This window comes from Pseudopipra pipra, chromosome 1 (assembly GCF_036250125.1).
Source record: "Pseudopipra pipra isolate bDixPip1 chromosome 1, bDixPip1.hap1, whole genome shotgun sequence".
Classification (NCBI taxonomy): domain Eukaryota; kingdom Metazoa; phylum Chordata; class Aves; order Passeriformes; family Pipridae; genus Pseudopipra; species Pseudopipra pipra.
Window position 1 is genome coordinate 65,280,968 of NC_087549.1, and position 16,486 is coordinate 65,297,453.

Genomic DNA, 16,486 nt, shown 5'->3' on the forward strand with positions numbered 1-16,486 from the left:
TAAAATTTAAATTTAAAAACAAGGTATATCTTGTTGCATACACTGTTAAAATTGGACAGTGCTTGACAAAAATAAAAGCATGTGAAAAGACGATCATCCGCATCACAGTGGCATTTACAGCAACAATACCTGTTATGTAGATAATTCTACTTCTTTTGGTCTACTGTATTGCCTCCGATAATGAAAACTGAAACTGCCATTTTCCCCTAGTTACACAAGTCCTGATGGAGACCTGTAGAGGAAAACTCATGATAATTTGTGCCATGAATTTTATGACAAGGTGAATTCAGGGTCATTTCCCCCCAGTCTACATATTCCATTGGGAAGACTGAATTTGTCAGATGTGCTTCTCAAGGATTCCTGGCTTTAAACCTAGATTACACAGCTGGAGACCACCATGGAAAGATTGCATTGCCTCTCAAAACAATGTATACCACTAACGGGGAACACACTACACAATGCCAACAATGTGGATATTACAGAACCAAACATTTATATTGCTATTACAGTATGCTGTACTTTGTCTGATACTTCCCAGACCATTAATTAAAAAGGGCAAGTATTACTGGCAGGTCAGAGAGTAAAAAGTTTAGGAATGCTACTTCGTGATTTGGAGAAGCCTGTTATAAGATCAACTTCCAGAGCACAATCAGATGCCACACAACTGACAAGTTTTAGAAAAGGTGCCTTTGCATATTGTGCCATAGTCATAGTAATGATTTGTGCTGTTGTGAACAAACAGAACTTGCCTTGTGAATTCATTTTAGTTACTTTTTACTTAGAGGACAGACTACCAAGTAATGTGAGAGAAAGGATGGATGGTCCTTATTTATTCTGGAAGTATAAATACACAGTGATTTTCACCAAGCTTAATGTATGCAGCAGTAAGGGGAAGAAAGTCTATCTGGTTTTACTAGGTAAAGGCAGGATAAAGTTTTTAAGACAGTCTACACATCAGTGTAGAATACTTCACATTTTCATAGTGACAGAGTATGAACTATGGTTTGTACTCCAAGAGACTATAGTTTCAGCCTGGGATGAATTATCTGTGAGGAACAAAACAGTGACTGATAGAATCTAAGTCTGAAAGTTTTATTTCACACTGGTTTCAAGACTGAATTGGTGGCCTGAGAACTGTAACGCTGCTTTGCTACTTATCTGGTTTAGTCTATCTTACTTTGATACTGATGTTAGTCTGTCCTCATAGATCCATTTCCACATGCAGCCGTTTGTGGCAATGACAGGAAAAGTTTCTGCTTTTTCCCACTTCTTTTTCCTGCAAATCAAGGTTGGCTTTTAGATAGGTAAGTGGATGGTGTAGCTGAAAGTGCCAGACTTCATATAAACAGCTATTCCCAAGTAGGTACATGAACTTAGCCCACAGAAAATTATAAGAAGCAAAATCTAAAGTCTTCCTATGAAGATCACTGGACCTTCTTTGTATCACTGGTGTCAACAGCTTCACATATCACAAGTACTTTAGGGAGAACATCCAAGAACAGCATTCCATAGTTCAGACCAGTGGGATGGGATTTGTCTGGGTCCTCAGCAGATGCCATGCCAATTTAAACATTGTTAATTTATTATGAGCAGCAATGATCCAAGCATATATATTATTCATAAGAACATCGAAGATCCAAGAAAGAGGACCACATAAAATTACTTGTTTCAGGTCTCTTTGCAGAGATGATTGCACCATGAGAGAACTCTGCAAGCCAAGATGTTCTACAAACTGGTAGAGAGCCAGACTAAAATACAACCAGATTTATGCTTAAAAACAGACAAGGCTACTCCAAGTAATTATTTTATATTTAGAGCATGAGACGGACATATCAGAAGACCATTCATAACGTCATATTTATGCTCAGTTGACAGATAATTTGCATAAGGTCAGATAGGCTGAATGCAAGTTACTGGGTTTCATGGAACGATCCTTTGCCATCTTTGTACAAGCTCAGGTGCTACTCAAAATATAACACACATTAACTTAGCCACTGCACTAATATCACAAAATTACAACCATCATAACAGACCCAGGTCTTATAGAAAGGTCAGTGCTCAGTAACCTACACTGCATAGCAAAGCATTACAATGCATAACTCTAACTATTACTTCCTAAATCTAGGTCATTACAAAGTACGAATTGAAGGCCAGACAGATGATCACTGAAACCAGCAGCAATGGAAAGGTGAAAAACAGAAGGAAGGAGGAAGAAGGGGAAGAGACAGAAAGGGAGGTTAAGCTCTTGTAGGTGGAGTGAATGAAAAAAGAGGAAGGGTGTCCATGCAATTACTCACATGCAATATAGCCTCCAAACACATGACTTCTACAGACAGAATAGTTCAGACCTTGCTTTAAGCTTTAAGTCTGAGTTGGTTCAACTTCATCTATAAATTGACATAAGCAAGTTAAACAACTTTAGGCCCACATGATTCAACTTGATACTACCATATCAATTTAACTACAGTGATACGAACAGCAGGTTTAGAATCCTGGCCTGTTAAACTTTAGCCATGCCACAATTACTACCTGGGACCATGTTCCATCACCAGCATTTAAAAGACAAGTAATTTACTCACAACAGATTAAAGTGGTCTCTGGAGCAAAGACCAAACAAAACTTGGACTCTTCAGGCAGAAGCCTTGTTTGAAAGTCATGTTTACGTGATGGAATGCTACCCAAGTGAAATTAAGCAAGTAGGTAAATGATATCCCACAACTGGCCTTACACAGCCTGGGTGGTGTTACCCATAGGTGGATGCTCTCAGTGTCAGATTACCTGTATTAAAGCAGCATAAATTGCTACCTCTAATGGACCAATGCCTACTTTGAGTCTGACAAGATCCAGTTCCTAAAGAGGTTTCAAGGGTGTAAATCCCAAGCAGAATCAGATACACCTTCATCCTCTCAACTGAAGGGCAAGTGCTTATGTCCTCACCTTCACATGCGCCAGCTTAGGTAGTTCTCCAGCTCACACTGATTACCATTCTAGGCACTGGCAGTTTCTTTTAAACAAGTAGCAAGTGCAACTACTTAATTCAGGGCTGACAATCCTGCTTCCAGAAGTGAGTGTTGTAATGCTGAAGATAGTATCTTTGCGCTTCCATTTGTAAATCTAGCTATAGATAATAGGCCATGAACAAATTAAGAGAGTGTCACTGTAGTGGGTTTGCATGGCCAGCTTTTGGTAGAGAGGATGGGGCTACAGGGGTGGCTTCTGTGACAAGCTATTGGAAGCTTCCTCCGTGTCTGATAGAGCCAATGCCAGCCAGCTCCAAGACGGAGGTGCTGCTAGCCAAGGCCGAACCAATCAGAAATGCTGGTAGTGCCTCTATGATAACATATTTAAGAAGGGGAAAAAAAAAGTTATTGTGCAGATGTAACTATGACCAAACAGCAGAGAAGAACAGCTCTGCAAGACATCAAGATCAGTGGAGAATGAAAGGGAGGAAGTGCTCCAGGTGCTACAGCTGAGATTCCCCTGCAGTCTGTAGTGCAGATCATGGTGAGGCAGCTGTGCCCATGGAGGTGTACAGGGGTGCAGAGATCCACTTGCAGCCCATGGAGGAGACCCACACCAGAGCAGGTGGATGCCTGAGAGAGGGCTGTGAACCCATGGAAAACCCATGCTGGAGCAGGGTCCTGGCAGAGACCTGCAGATCCATGGAGAGAGGAGCCCATGCTGGAGCAGGTTTACTGGTGGGACTTGTGACCCTCTGGGGGACCCACATTGGAGCAGCCTGTTCCTGAAGGACTGCACTCCATGGTAGTGACCCACATTGAAGCTGTTTGTGGAGAACTGTTGCCTGTAGGATAGACTCACACTGGAGAAGTTCATGGAGGACTTTCTCTCATGGGAGGCACCCCATGCTGGAGCAGGGGACTCTTCTCCCTGAGCGATGGCGGGAATAACCTATGATGAACTGACCACAGCCCAATTCCCCATCTCCCTGTGCCACAGTGGGGGAGGATGTAGGGCTTGGGAAGGAGGGAGGGGTGGGGGAAAAGGTGTTTTTAAGATTTATTTTACTGCTCATTATTCTGCTCTGATTTTGTTAGCAATAAATTCAATTCATGTCCCCAGTCGAGTCTGTTTTGCCCTTGATGGTATTTGGTGAGTGATCTCTCCCAAACTTTATCTTGAACCATGAAGCCTTGGTTATATTTTCTCTCCCCTGTCCACTTGTGGAGGGGAGTGATAGAGAAGCTTCGGTGGGTGCCCGGCATCCAACCAGGGTCAACCCACTAGAGTACACACAATGCCAAAAGACAAACACCTAGGATAATTAATCACCTAGTAAACAGTTACATCCAATTCACTACTGCAAAGAATACATATCTACCCAGTACAAACCAAACCTATGCTGCAGCCAAACACCACTTCCAAGCCTGCGAGAAGTCTGTCAAACACAAAGACCAAATCAAGTACAAAGCAGATACTGTAATACCATTCAGCTCTGGAATACTTGACAAGCCTGGGTTTTAAAAAGGTACAGACTGGACTTTCCATAGTTAAGATAAACACAAATGCTAATCTTGGCTTTCTAAATATATTGTTTATTTATAGTTGAACGTTAACATCTGAACAGAAATCACCAATCATGCAGGGATGATCTTTCAGTGATGTTTCTGTTTAAACTGAAGTCCACAGTAGCCACATGTTCCAGTCTTTGTATCTTTGTCCTGCAAAAATATAAAAATGAAACAGCTGCTATTTTCACTTTATAAAACTTTTAGAAATTACAATTTTTGTCTTATTTATTTGTGCTATCTTAAAACTGATCAGTATAGCTGAAGTATTGAGTTTAATCTTATTTGAAATACTGGAAGAAAAAATTACGGTATGAGGTTCATGCTTTATTTCTATATTCTATGCAGCTCTCCTTCTGCCACACTTTAAACTACCAGGCCTAATTTCGACAATATAATTTCGAAGTCAAGCCAAATGACATCTCTTCAGCAATAAAGGATCCTCTTTCCAAACTGGACACCTTAAGCTAGTTCAGTTATATCTGTTTCAATGTTCTGAAAAGATCAATTCATAATTATTTTCATACAGAATAGGATTTGGCATTTCCAAGAGAGGAATTTTGGTAAGTAACAGAGTTATTGTTCACTACAGGGAGGAGGAAAATTTCAGTAGAAATCCATGAGAAATGCTGAAAGAAAATATTTTAGAGAAAAGGAGTAGTTACTGCTGTATAAAATTTTATTATTTTCTCCAAAAAACACAATACAAGACAGTTAAATACTCAGGAATCTTCTGTTATTTAGCAACACAACTACTTGCAGTCAATTACAAGATTCATTATTACTAGTTATTACAAGATTCAAAGCCAATAATCCAAACTACCCTCCACTCCCAAAAGCCTAGATTTCAGTTGTCAGGAGTAGGGGAAACAAGCTGATCTAAAACCATTCTCTCTGTTTGCAGACTTTAGCTTTCAAGATCTAAATCAGACATCTTGTAATTTGATTATTAACACAAAAAAGACCTCAAAATTCACAACAAACTAAAGCATTCTTCAAGAAGAGTGTGGTACAGGTCAAACAAATCAACATAAATGCAACTCAACATTAGTGTGCTACACAAGTTAAGGCAGGAGAACATTTCACAAGTTAAGGCTGAAGTTTCCTAAGTGTTACGAATCAGAACCTCCCAGTATTTGACTTCGAATAATGTCAAATGAATCATTACAAAGTTCTTTTTTCAAAATAAAAATGGTTGTGGTTATAGTTAGGAGTCACAACAACACTAAAGGACACCAGCTCTCCCCTATCGCTCTTTTGGGCAATAAGAAAATGTCAAAGCAAGCAGATATTTAAAGACTTTTGCAATCATAGTCTGACTGAGAACAGTATTTAAGAAACAGGTCATCAGCGCTGATTCCACTAAGGTCATATAACAGTAGCCTCAGTATTTTTACTCTCTAGAACAAGAATACACTGGAAATAATCACTACAGTCAATAGGAGGACAATACAACAATTATTTTTCATTGACTCTCTGTCTATGATTGAAACATTCAACCTTCAAAACTATCAAGATTCCCAAAGGCTGAAAGAGGGGTTTATTTGGTTGGTTTTGTCTTTTTTTCCCTTAAACTCTCAAAATTCAAAATAAACTGCGTATTTCTAAGAATACTGCAAATGCATTGTCAGTCTACATGGTGGCATTTAAATAATTATAGAGTCTCAAAACACAGCGAGAATATTATTTCCTTGGTCTCAAGGCACTGCTTGTTCTTACTACTTCACTTAATTTCTTTTTTTAAAAAATATTGTCCTATTAATCAAAATTTCAAAAAGAAATTTCTGTGACTTCAAATAAGAGCCTTCTAATTCTTCCTATTTTATATTAGGTAACAAATAAAATAAGCACTTCAAGGGGTTACTCCTTTTACTTGGTTAAATTTTTACTTGGTTAAACTAACATGACAAAAAGTAGATAATCTTACAAACAATTTAAAAGCAAAATATGCTATAGGAAGAATAATGATATTACCAAGTTGATGTATACTTTAGGATGTCCCAAAGCTCCACCACCACCATCGCATGATATCACTCTGCTTTCAACTTCACTCACAGGCTGCTCTGCTATCAAATCAATTGCAAAATTCTTGTTCACCTGTAAGAAAAAGAGGGAAACTTTCGGTTACCTTCCCCAGTCAAACAGAAAGCAATTGCTATTTGCTGCCTCCCAAGCAGTTCCACTACAGCCACTGTGAGAAGTTACTGCACAGGCTTTCTTCCATCTTCTCCACCAACTCTGTGCCATAAGCCAGATCAATGAACTACATGCTAAACTCTAAAAAAGTAATCCCCTTCCCCTGATAAGACAGGCCACATCAGTGCTTGGGTTTATGTGACCCAAGCAGATTCAGCAGAGAGGTGAGCAGGAACAAGCAGACAAGAACAGAAGATATTTAACCAACAATGCCTCTGTATTCTGCTTTAGTGACTACATGACAGAACTGCAAAATCACTGTTGATAAACTCAAAAATAATAGTGAGACAAGTAAGGTCAGGCATGAGATAAAACAATTGCTGGTAATTTAGAGTCTCTAACCACACACTTCATTTTATCACACACAAGAATCTCACAAAAACATGAATGGGGTGTATAAAAACAAGTCAGAAAGACAAATTGTTCATCATTAGAAAAAAGAAAAGCCTCTAAATGTCACTAAGCCACTCTGTAAATCCATCATATTCACTTCCTGAATATGCACATCACTGACAAGTAGGGCTTATTCCTAGACTACACCTGCATGGCCTGGCAAACATATCCATCTCTGGACAGGCTGGCAACTTTTGCCTCAGCAGGAACTACAGCACTCCAATAGACTCCAAATAAGCACTGAGCAGACAACTACTACCACAGCTCAGGTAAAAATACTCCAGGAGGGGCCAGCTTTTTCAAAGGTGACGTTATACACACATGAATATCAAATAATATGTACACCCAAAGAAGGCACTATCCACTGCTCTGTGTATAAGGCTCATCAACATGCTGGTATTTGAATGAGGATGAAATTCTTGGGAAACAGGTAGCTACACATGCATTATATGAATCCTTAAGAACTACAACAGTATTCTTATATAGTATCTTTCACCAAGTCTCCAATGAAGTCTCCCCAAAATCTGCATTTTTGGTACAGAAATGGAAAAGTCACTTTTGCCAACAAAAAATTTGTCTTTACCAAAAGATGATAGCTTAAAAAAGTTAACAAAAAATTAAGTTTTGGTATTGAAACAATTCGCAACATCAAGAACCCCACTGCCTGGGGCCTGTGTCAACGAGTCATATGTAACTTCTGCCAAATGGCAAGGGCTTTTACTGCTGTTTTTAATAACGCTCAAAAATGTACATCTTTGATTTCGTGCTAAAGAAGGAGGGAGATAGTACCACGACACCCCTTTGCTTCAAGCTCAGAAGCAAGAACTCCACTCTTGACAAAGGTATTTGTGAGGAGAGGGGAAAGCAAGAACTTCTAAACCACTCTATAGCAGATTTGTTTGTGGTTCAGCTTACTAAACAAGAGACAGTCCAGGGAAAACACACCACAAGAAAAAAGAAGTGGTTTCAGTTACATCAAGTCCCTTCAACTAAAGCACAGTAGTACTTAGCAGGAAGGAGATGTTTTCCTCAGCACATCCAGATGTGCCTTGCCCTATGCATAATTCAGTGGGCAGTTTTTTTCCTGGCCACAGCGTCAGTTTGACAATTCCATTGCTGTTTCTTTCCACCTACTTGCCTGTGCCAGACCACGATCTAGGAGACCAAAGAGGTAAAACCAAACCTGGATTTGACTCAAGTCCAAAGACCTAGAGGGAAAGCAGGAGAGAGTATTTAAAACAGACCAACACTGAGGTCAGTTCTCCTCACATCTTCAGCTGCTGCACTAGCCCAACAGAAAGGGTAGAGCCAAAGTGAGGATGGCAGTGTTGAATTGGGTCCTGTGCTACCTTAGGGGTTATAGAAGGGCAGTCCTAGTTTAACTTTAGCAGGTGCAGTTTAGCAGTTGCCATGCTCGGTTTTGTCAAAGCTACTTGCTTTAGGCCCTTGCCAGAAAGCACTAATCCCCCAGTTCTGCACATCCAGCACAGAGAGCAATGATGTCAGCTAAAACACACGGGTTTCCTAAACAATTAGGCTGGCAGAACTGAGGGGACAATAACCACATATGATAGGCTGTGCCCCTGGGCCTGGCCACCTGAAGCACCACAGCACGGGCACAGACCCCCCCACTGGGGGTGCCCAGTGGCCGTGTCCCCAGACAGAAAGCTGCCTTGGCTTTCTGGGCCCAGTGGCTGGTCTGGGCCTATCACAAGCCAGACTCAACCACCTGGCCCATACTGAAGGCAAAGAGAGGAAGTGATGAGAAGGAACAGTCACCAGCATCACAGGTGAGCTTTTGCTTCAGAAACAAGACAACGTTCAGACTACAGACACAGATGTCAAACCCTAATACCAGCAGCTGAAACACACTGTGGGACAATGGCAAAGCCCCTACAGATTCCATTAATAAGCAAAGATGAGGATCATTTTAGTATTTAAGGTGTAAATTTTGTCCCAATTTCACAATTAAAACTTAGCACTAAACCTTGCTCAGCAGACTTAGAGCTTGACTTTTGCTGGAGAAGCAAGAACTGAATTGAACTGAAAACCCTAGGTGTCCCACACCACATAGAGTCTGAAATCACCTGATGGCCAGGCACATGAGAGGGACCCTGCCCTGTGGAGAATTAGGCTTAAGGAGCATTTCCTACAAACTTACAGAAGTAGCACAGAAACAGGCAGTACACTTGGAAGAGACCTACCTCCTTTGCCAACTACCCTTCCAGAAGTAAGCTAATTCAGCATTTTGACATTTTCATTTAATTATTTCGCATGTAGAATCCCCATTTTTGTCACACAGCATGAGTTAAATTTTATCCACAACGCAATGAGGTGAACTGATTATGAAAACTTGGAAATCAGTATAATTAGTTCAGGTTGATTTAAGAAGAAAATAATTACCTGCAACTACATTAAAAATCTACCACATCTGATATTTAATGCCTCCACTATACATAAACATTTACAGCATTAACACTAAAGCACTAATCAAAGGCTCAGAAATTGAGAAATACAATTTAGATGAAACAATTTCTATCTCTCTCCCAAAGGCCAGCAGATCCCTGATGGAGCTGTACTGCTTGATCATTTGAGAAAACTCAGTGCTAAAAGACTTATCAATGACATTAAAAACATACGAAATGTTTTTTTAAACAAAAACAGTTCCGGGTTTAAGATGCTCAAATGCCTACAACTTCAACAACCTAAAAGCAAGCACTTAACAGGTGTAGAGCAAGTCTTGAGTTTTCCAAGTTTGTCAAAACTAGGAAGGTAGACAGAAGACATTATAAGCTGTCTTAAAAAGAATTTTCATTGTAGTGAAAAAAACCCAAACACTGAAACTCAAAATCCAAACCAGTTTATTTCATTTTGGCTGGGGTTTTTGGGTTTGGTTGGTTTCTTGGTTGTTGGTTATTTTGGCAATTTTTTGGTTTTTGGGTTTTTTCAATGACAATCAGGTTGAGGATATCACTATCAGGTACAAAGGAAAAAAAACACAAACTACCCCCTCCTCCGTAAGAAAAAGAAGAATGAGTTACCTCCTTTTGTCGTCCAACAAATCTAATTCTTCTATAATCCTTCTCATCGTATACCTAGAACATAAAATAAACTTGATCTTATTTAAATAGCAACTACTATAAACAAAGAACACAAAGGCTTACAGAATAAACAGTTTGAACTGCTTCCCTGATTTCAAGTATTATCGTCATTTCACACAGGAAAAGTAGTTTCTATTTCTCTCACACAAGAAAATAAATTCCACATTATAAAGCAGAAAAGAAAAGGAAACTGCTGGTATGGGGGTGTGACATGAAAGCCAGTAAACAGAAGCCTTAGTTCTGATCATAAAGGTGAACATAGATTTATTACTCACAACGCCTTTCCTTGATCTCCCACTGTTATCTAGAAAGCAAACCAAACTAGGAAATTCAAGTTTTGTATTTATTTATGTTCCGTTAACTAACCACAGTGAGAGCCTTCGCAGGTTATATCCACCAGTCGTGCCCCTCTCGCATTTCCACAGGGCACCACATGAGCATCCCTCTCTCGCACGCTCAGTTCCTCCATTAGAGAAGAGAGAAAATGGAGCTACAAAGCACTGGCACAAGCGTACCTCCCACCTGTCAGCTCCTCGGCTGGGTCAAATGCCAGTTCAGACCGGAACGCCCGGTAATTGCCAACGACCCTGTACTAATTAACAGGGTTGGGTTCTTTTATTTCTGAAACCTGCGTACGTATCATCCAAGAACACTAATTTCCACAGCGCCTACTAAACGGAGAATCACAGAATCACACAGAATCAAGCACAGGTCGGAAAGGACTTCTGAGACCATCGAGTCCAACCACTGACTCAACACCACCGCGTCAACCAGACCGCGGCACCAAGTCCAGTCTTTCCTTAAACATCGCCAGGGACAGTGACTCCACCATCTCCCTGGGCAGCTCATTTCAATGTCTAATCACCCTTTCTCTGAAGGAATTCCTCCTAATGTCCAACCTAAGCCGCCCCTTTACATCACAGCATGCCAGCGCGCTGCTCGCAGCCCCGGCACTATTTCCCCGCGGCGCACCCGCCGCCCTCCCCGGGCAGGGGAGGGGTAGCAGCACCGGGCCCGGCGCGCTCACCTGCCCTGTGTGCGTCACCAGCTCGCCGGTCTCAGAGACCCTCACGCCATAAGGCCGAAAGGCAGCGGCGACGGCGGCGGCGGCGGCCGCCCCAGGCCTGGACAGCAGCGGGCGGCCCCGCGGCACCAGCCAGCGGAAGGTCGCGGCGGGCGCCGCCATCTTTGCGCCAGCCACGTGAGTCCCGGGCGGGCGGGCGGGGCGCGGCCCTGGCCCCGCCCCTCCCGGACCCTGCGCGCGCTTCCGGCTGCGGGGGTCACTCGTGGCGGCGGTGAGTGCGGGGGGAGCGGCGCGGTGGGTGGGTGTTCGTGGGAGGTGCGGAGGGGAGAGGGTATCGGGGCGGGTCTCCTCACCGTCGCGCTGTCCCCGCAGGGCACGGAACATGCTGTCCCTCCTGGCCCGGGCCGCCTCCGCGGGCCCGCTGCGCTCGCTGTGCCGCTCGCCCTTCTGCTCGCTGGCCCCGTGGGGGCGGGCGGCGGGCAGCGGGGCCCAGACGCCGTGCTGGGCCCCCCGCGGGCTGCTGGCCGTGCCCCCGCCGCCCGGGCCGCCGCTGCCGGCGCTGGTGGCGGGGCTGAAGACGAAGACGGTGCTGAAGAGGCGCTGCAAGGATTGCTTCATCGTGCGGCGGCGTGGGCGGCTCTACGTGTACTGCAAGACCAACCCCCGGCACAAGCAGCGCAAGGGGTAGAACCGGGCCCGGAGCCGTCCCGGCGGGCACGGAACCAGCCCGGCGTTCGCCGGCCGGGCCTGGAGCCCCCCCGCTGTCCCTGCCCCCGGACCGCGGGCTGTCACCCGGCTACGCCCTGGCTTCAGAGAGCCGACTGCCGGAGACACGGACCGCAAAACGGTGCGGGGGACAATGTTTCATCCTAACCCAGATGGAGAGTGAGTTAGATCCTGGACGGTCCTTGCCGTAACTTCAGACCATGGATACTGGGAACTGAAATGGGAAGCCACAACTCTCAGGACCTCTCGTCATCTTAGTCGTGAAGCCTTACTTAAAATCGCCTCGCTGTTAAATTAGTAAGGATGAAGCTGAATCATTGGAATCTGAGATGCATTTCTGTTTAATTAAAGCAAAATGAAAATAAACTTAATTCTTACAGTATACAATGTTTTCTTTTCTTAAAAAAAAACCCTGAGATGTTGAAAACTGTGATAACAGAACCAATAGTTTCAAACTCAGGTGGGCTCTTAAGTAGCAGATGATATGAAATATGTCACATTGAAAGATAATATTCTAGCTTTTGCCTTGGTTCATAGGTGAGGTAGAAATTTCTTTTAACTGTTGAGTTACAGCAGACATAATCCTGTGTAGCTTCAGTAATGCCAATGTAAATAACCCTTGCTGCTTATCACTGGGTTTTGAAGGGAGATGGTATTTTAGTCAGTATACAGTAATAAAGACTTTTAAAAGTTTTATTGTCTTAAGTAATTTAATGATATATTGACCATTCACTGTGTATTCAGAAGTGTTTACAGTCTCTCTCAAATAAGTCCTCTGATGGTTTCTGCAGTACCTGCTATTCTACAGTTTCCCAAACCATAATACAAATGGAAAGGCAATACCTAGGAATCACTGCCTTTTAGGTGGGTATTGTAAAACATTTGGTACAGGTCTCTACAGCAAAGAAGGTAAAAATAGCAATTTCAGATTCCACCTAATTTACTTTAAGCTTCTGCAGAGCTTTAGGCTCACTTGCAATGAATCAGTGAGGCTTTAGAATTATTCTTTTTTTCTTGTGTCCCTTGAAACAACTCTCTCTTAATAGAGGTTGGAGAGAGCAATAATGCCTCAGAGGTCACATAAGCAAGCGTAATGTTGAATGCAAACTGACAGATTGGTACCCATGAATTAATTAGCCAAAATTGCTGCAATACCCAAAGATGTTCCTCATGCTTCAGAATATGGCTATGCTTGAGGCAGGAATGTTCGATCTTCCTGTGAACTGCAAGTTGTTAGCAAAAGGTACCAAAGTAAACTTTTGGACAGCTATCAAGTTACTGCTACAAGTTTGCCAGAGTGCTGTGAGAGAGCGTCCCAGATTTAGAAGAGGTGAAGTGGGTTGAACATTGTTTTTGAAGTTGCTGTAACGTTGGATAGTATGATGACTTGAAGACCTTTTCTGCCCAGTTATAATTCCATACAATCGGATATGTCTATCTCGTATTGGCCTCATTAGCCACCAGCGTGCCTGTAACAAATGTGGATAGAGCCTTCCCAAATCTTCGTTCGCAAAGCCTAGCCATGATAATTCTATAACTTTACAATTGCAGTAACTTTTATAATTACATTTTTTTTTACTAGGTGCTTCGTAGACAAGGAGAAGCTAAGCCTGGAAAGCTGTGGCTAAGTGTCCCAGAGGCAATAGTTATTGACTGGCTTTCCATATATTGGGTGGCTTGTCTTTTCACTTATCTGTCTGATCACCGGAAATGTGGGTTTGGTGATAGAGGAGCAGGTTAATTAACATACACATCCATCTTTGGGAGACATCAAACAAGTTCATGGCAATGAAGGGAGAGAGAAATGGCTAGCTCCATCTAACTAGAGAGAGACAGACTGATTCAAAATGTAAAAGCCTCCTCAAAATGAAAGAAACTTGAAGTAGCAGAAAACTTGCTGTACTTCAAAAGGTTTTATTGAAATTCAGACAGTCATGAAAAAGAATTGCTTTCTGAATACCCATTGCTTGTGCATGAAAATAAAATATAAGCAGAGAAATTTAATGGAAAAATCTTACACCTTTAACATGCTTTTTCGGTTAAGCAGTCTTAGCAACTAGAGATTTTAAAAGCTCTGATTCTCAGTGTTAATGCTACACATTTCTAAGTGTGTGCTTGTGTTTTGTTCCAGCAGAAGAAAAGGCCTGTGTGCTGTGAACCCTTGTGATACCTTGCCAATTTAGATATTAATACACCTTTAAGGTCCCCAAATCTTCATTCGCAAAGCCTAGCCATGACACCTTTAAGGTAAACAGTCTGTGTATGTCTAGAAAACCCGGGCCTATCCACTTTTCTGGAGGATGGTAAGAACTGTGCAAGGACTGAGCTGTGGATTGGCCATCAGATGAAGTGAAGGTCTGCAAGTTGGTTGGTTTTTTTAGTAAAGATAATTGGCAGCTGGTTTTACTGCCTCCCAAAAAGTTCATCCAGCCCCTTGATGCTGTCAGAAAAAGGTAGCTCACTGGTACAAGACAGATTTTGCTGGTGGGCCACTGGGGGGGTGGTCAAACCAGGGCTCCATTTGCCAAGAGCAGCATCAGATGGTGAAGAGAGACCTGCATGTACAACTTGAAAGGAGCAGCAGTTGTTCTCTGACCAGACTTTCTGAATTCAGGAGTATGTGGGACTCTGGGACAGATTCATGCAGTCAAACATGGTCTATACTCAGAAACAGTGAATGAAATTTAGGGGTAGGGTTACTGTACAGCATAGGGAGGCACAAATTACTATGTTTTCATCTCATTTAGCCTAAGACAAGCTTTTATACAGTGCTGGCTCAGCAGCCTATTTCAACAGCTTAGAATGAGAAAAATTTGTTTCCTAATTAAAGCCTTTGACTGTAGCACTACTGGTCTGAAACTTGAGATGTGAAGTAATTTGAATTCAGGTGTTTATTATAGCTGTAAAAAATTCATGTGTTGTCATCTGGATGGACAGTTTGTGATACTTGGGGTGGAGCATTCAAAAGAATGGAGCGTTCACAGCCATCACTGGAACAGCATATTTGCTCTGTAATCTTGAAAAAGTAATTTTGCCTTTGTCTCAATTTTTCCAAATGTTAGATGGGAGTACTGAATCTCACACTTGTAAGTACCATTTTTTAGTTGATGTGTACAGACTGTTACAGAGGTGTTTAAAAAAAAAAATCAGATTCTATAGCTTTCTGTCATCTGAATAACATGAGGAGGGTGACTAGAGCTGGTGGTGATATGTGTTTATTTTAGGTTTGTTTACAGCAACTGCAAAATGAGTAGCTGAAATAATGTCAGCCAGTAGCCTAGTTGTTGATATCTAAGGGTTCACAGCCTTCATTACAGACCACCTGAATGTTGTGCTATTTAAACAGCTGTTTGCAAAGAGTGGGGTACACAACAACTACTTAAGCTACACAGGCCAAAACTTTAGTCCTGGAATACTAAAAATACCAATCTACATTAGTTCCACAGTTGTATGCATTTTCTTTTTTATTTCTCCCCCATGAAGACGAAAGGAAGGGGAATGATAAGGAGAGTGCAGCTAGAATGTGAAACGGTTTAAGGGGGCAAATAGGACCCAATAATACAGGAAGACAAATCCATACACTGAAAACTGAAATAAGACTCAGGCTCCAGTTACATTTTCAGCTTTTGGCTTCCTGCTGGTTTTGTGTCTAGGTTGCCCCTTGTAGAAATTCTTCATTCTTCTTTAAATCCCCACAGTGGAGCGGGAACGTGACAACTGATGTCTCCTGTGACTGTCTCCATTGTACAATTATGAAAATCATTTGCAGCTGTGAGTGACTGAACTTGCTTAACTCCTCAGAACTCTTCTAGGGAATGAGACTGTCAGATTCCTGATGCGCAACAGGTAGAGATGTGTTTAGGTCAACCGGAGGATAAATCTTAGAGCTCATGTATATTAATGACTGTCAGACTTTGTCTGTGGTCCTGTGTATGGGAATTACGGTATTGGTTGCTGAATTCAGGACCATAGCTCTTCAATAATGACAGGTGAGGGAGAAGTCTTTAGGAACTGTAGTATTGGGAAGCTGTGCCTGCTCAGATCAAGGCAATACACCTTGAGGTTAGCTGCCTGGCAGGTGACTGTTCCAGAATCTCGAATTTTTAGCAATTGCTAATGCTTTTTCCAACTATTAGCAATTGGAAACTTTATATGTAGAGATGAAGTAAGTGACTTTTCTTTAATATCCATGAGTCTATGACTACGCAAAGGAAAACTAAAAGTTGCAAGTATTGTTTTGCTAGAAAAATTAAAATAAAAATAAAAATACTCTTAAACAAGGAAAAAGAAAACCAGAAGCAGAGATGCTTTCTCCTCTTTGTTTAACAGTGCAAATAGACACAACATGCTGTTGCAGGCACTGTTCAGAATATCTTCTCTGCAACGCCAAGGTCTTTCTGTGGTTTCAGCGAGCTCCATGCACCTGACACTACAGAGGTTTTGTTACCAAAGCTAGTTTACATTTATCTGCAGCATCACCATATTCTAAAGTTCTGAATCAACAAGGGTGGACATAC

At 42.1% G+C, this 16,486-nt stretch overlaps 2 protein-coding genes across 2 annotated transcripts; one reads left to right on the plus strand and one right to left on the minus strand.

Moving 5' to 3' along the window:
- Positions 1-4,535: 4,535 nt before the first annotated feature.
- Positions 4,536-11,438, minus strand: NDUFS6 (NADH:ubiquinone oxidoreductase subunit S6). Its single transcript, XM_064659469.1, has 4 exons — positions 11,247-11,438; positions 10,160-10,213; positions 6,504-6,626; positions 4,536-4,682 (listed from the first exon to the last, which is right to left on the minus strand). The coding sequence occupies exons 1-4, from the start codon at positions 11,403-11,405 to the stop codon at positions 4,617-4,619; spliced, it is 402 nt and encodes a 133-aa protein (XP_064515539.1). The 5' UTR covers positions 11,406-11,438; the 3' UTR covers positions 4,536-4,616.
- Positions 11,439-11,448: 10 nt separating this feature from the next.
- MRPL36 (mitochondrial ribosomal protein L36) lies at positions 11,449-12,356 on the plus strand. The gene is made up of 2 exons (XM_064659480.1): positions 11,449-11,514; positions 11,616-12,356. The coding sequence occupies exon 2, from the start codon at positions 11,626-11,628 to the stop codon at positions 11,929-11,931; it is 306 nt and encodes a 101-aa protein (XP_064515550.1). The 5' UTR covers positions 11,449-11,514; positions 11,616-11,625; the 3' UTR covers positions 11,932-12,356.
- The last annotated feature ends 4,130 nt before the right edge of the window (positions 12,357-16,486 follow it).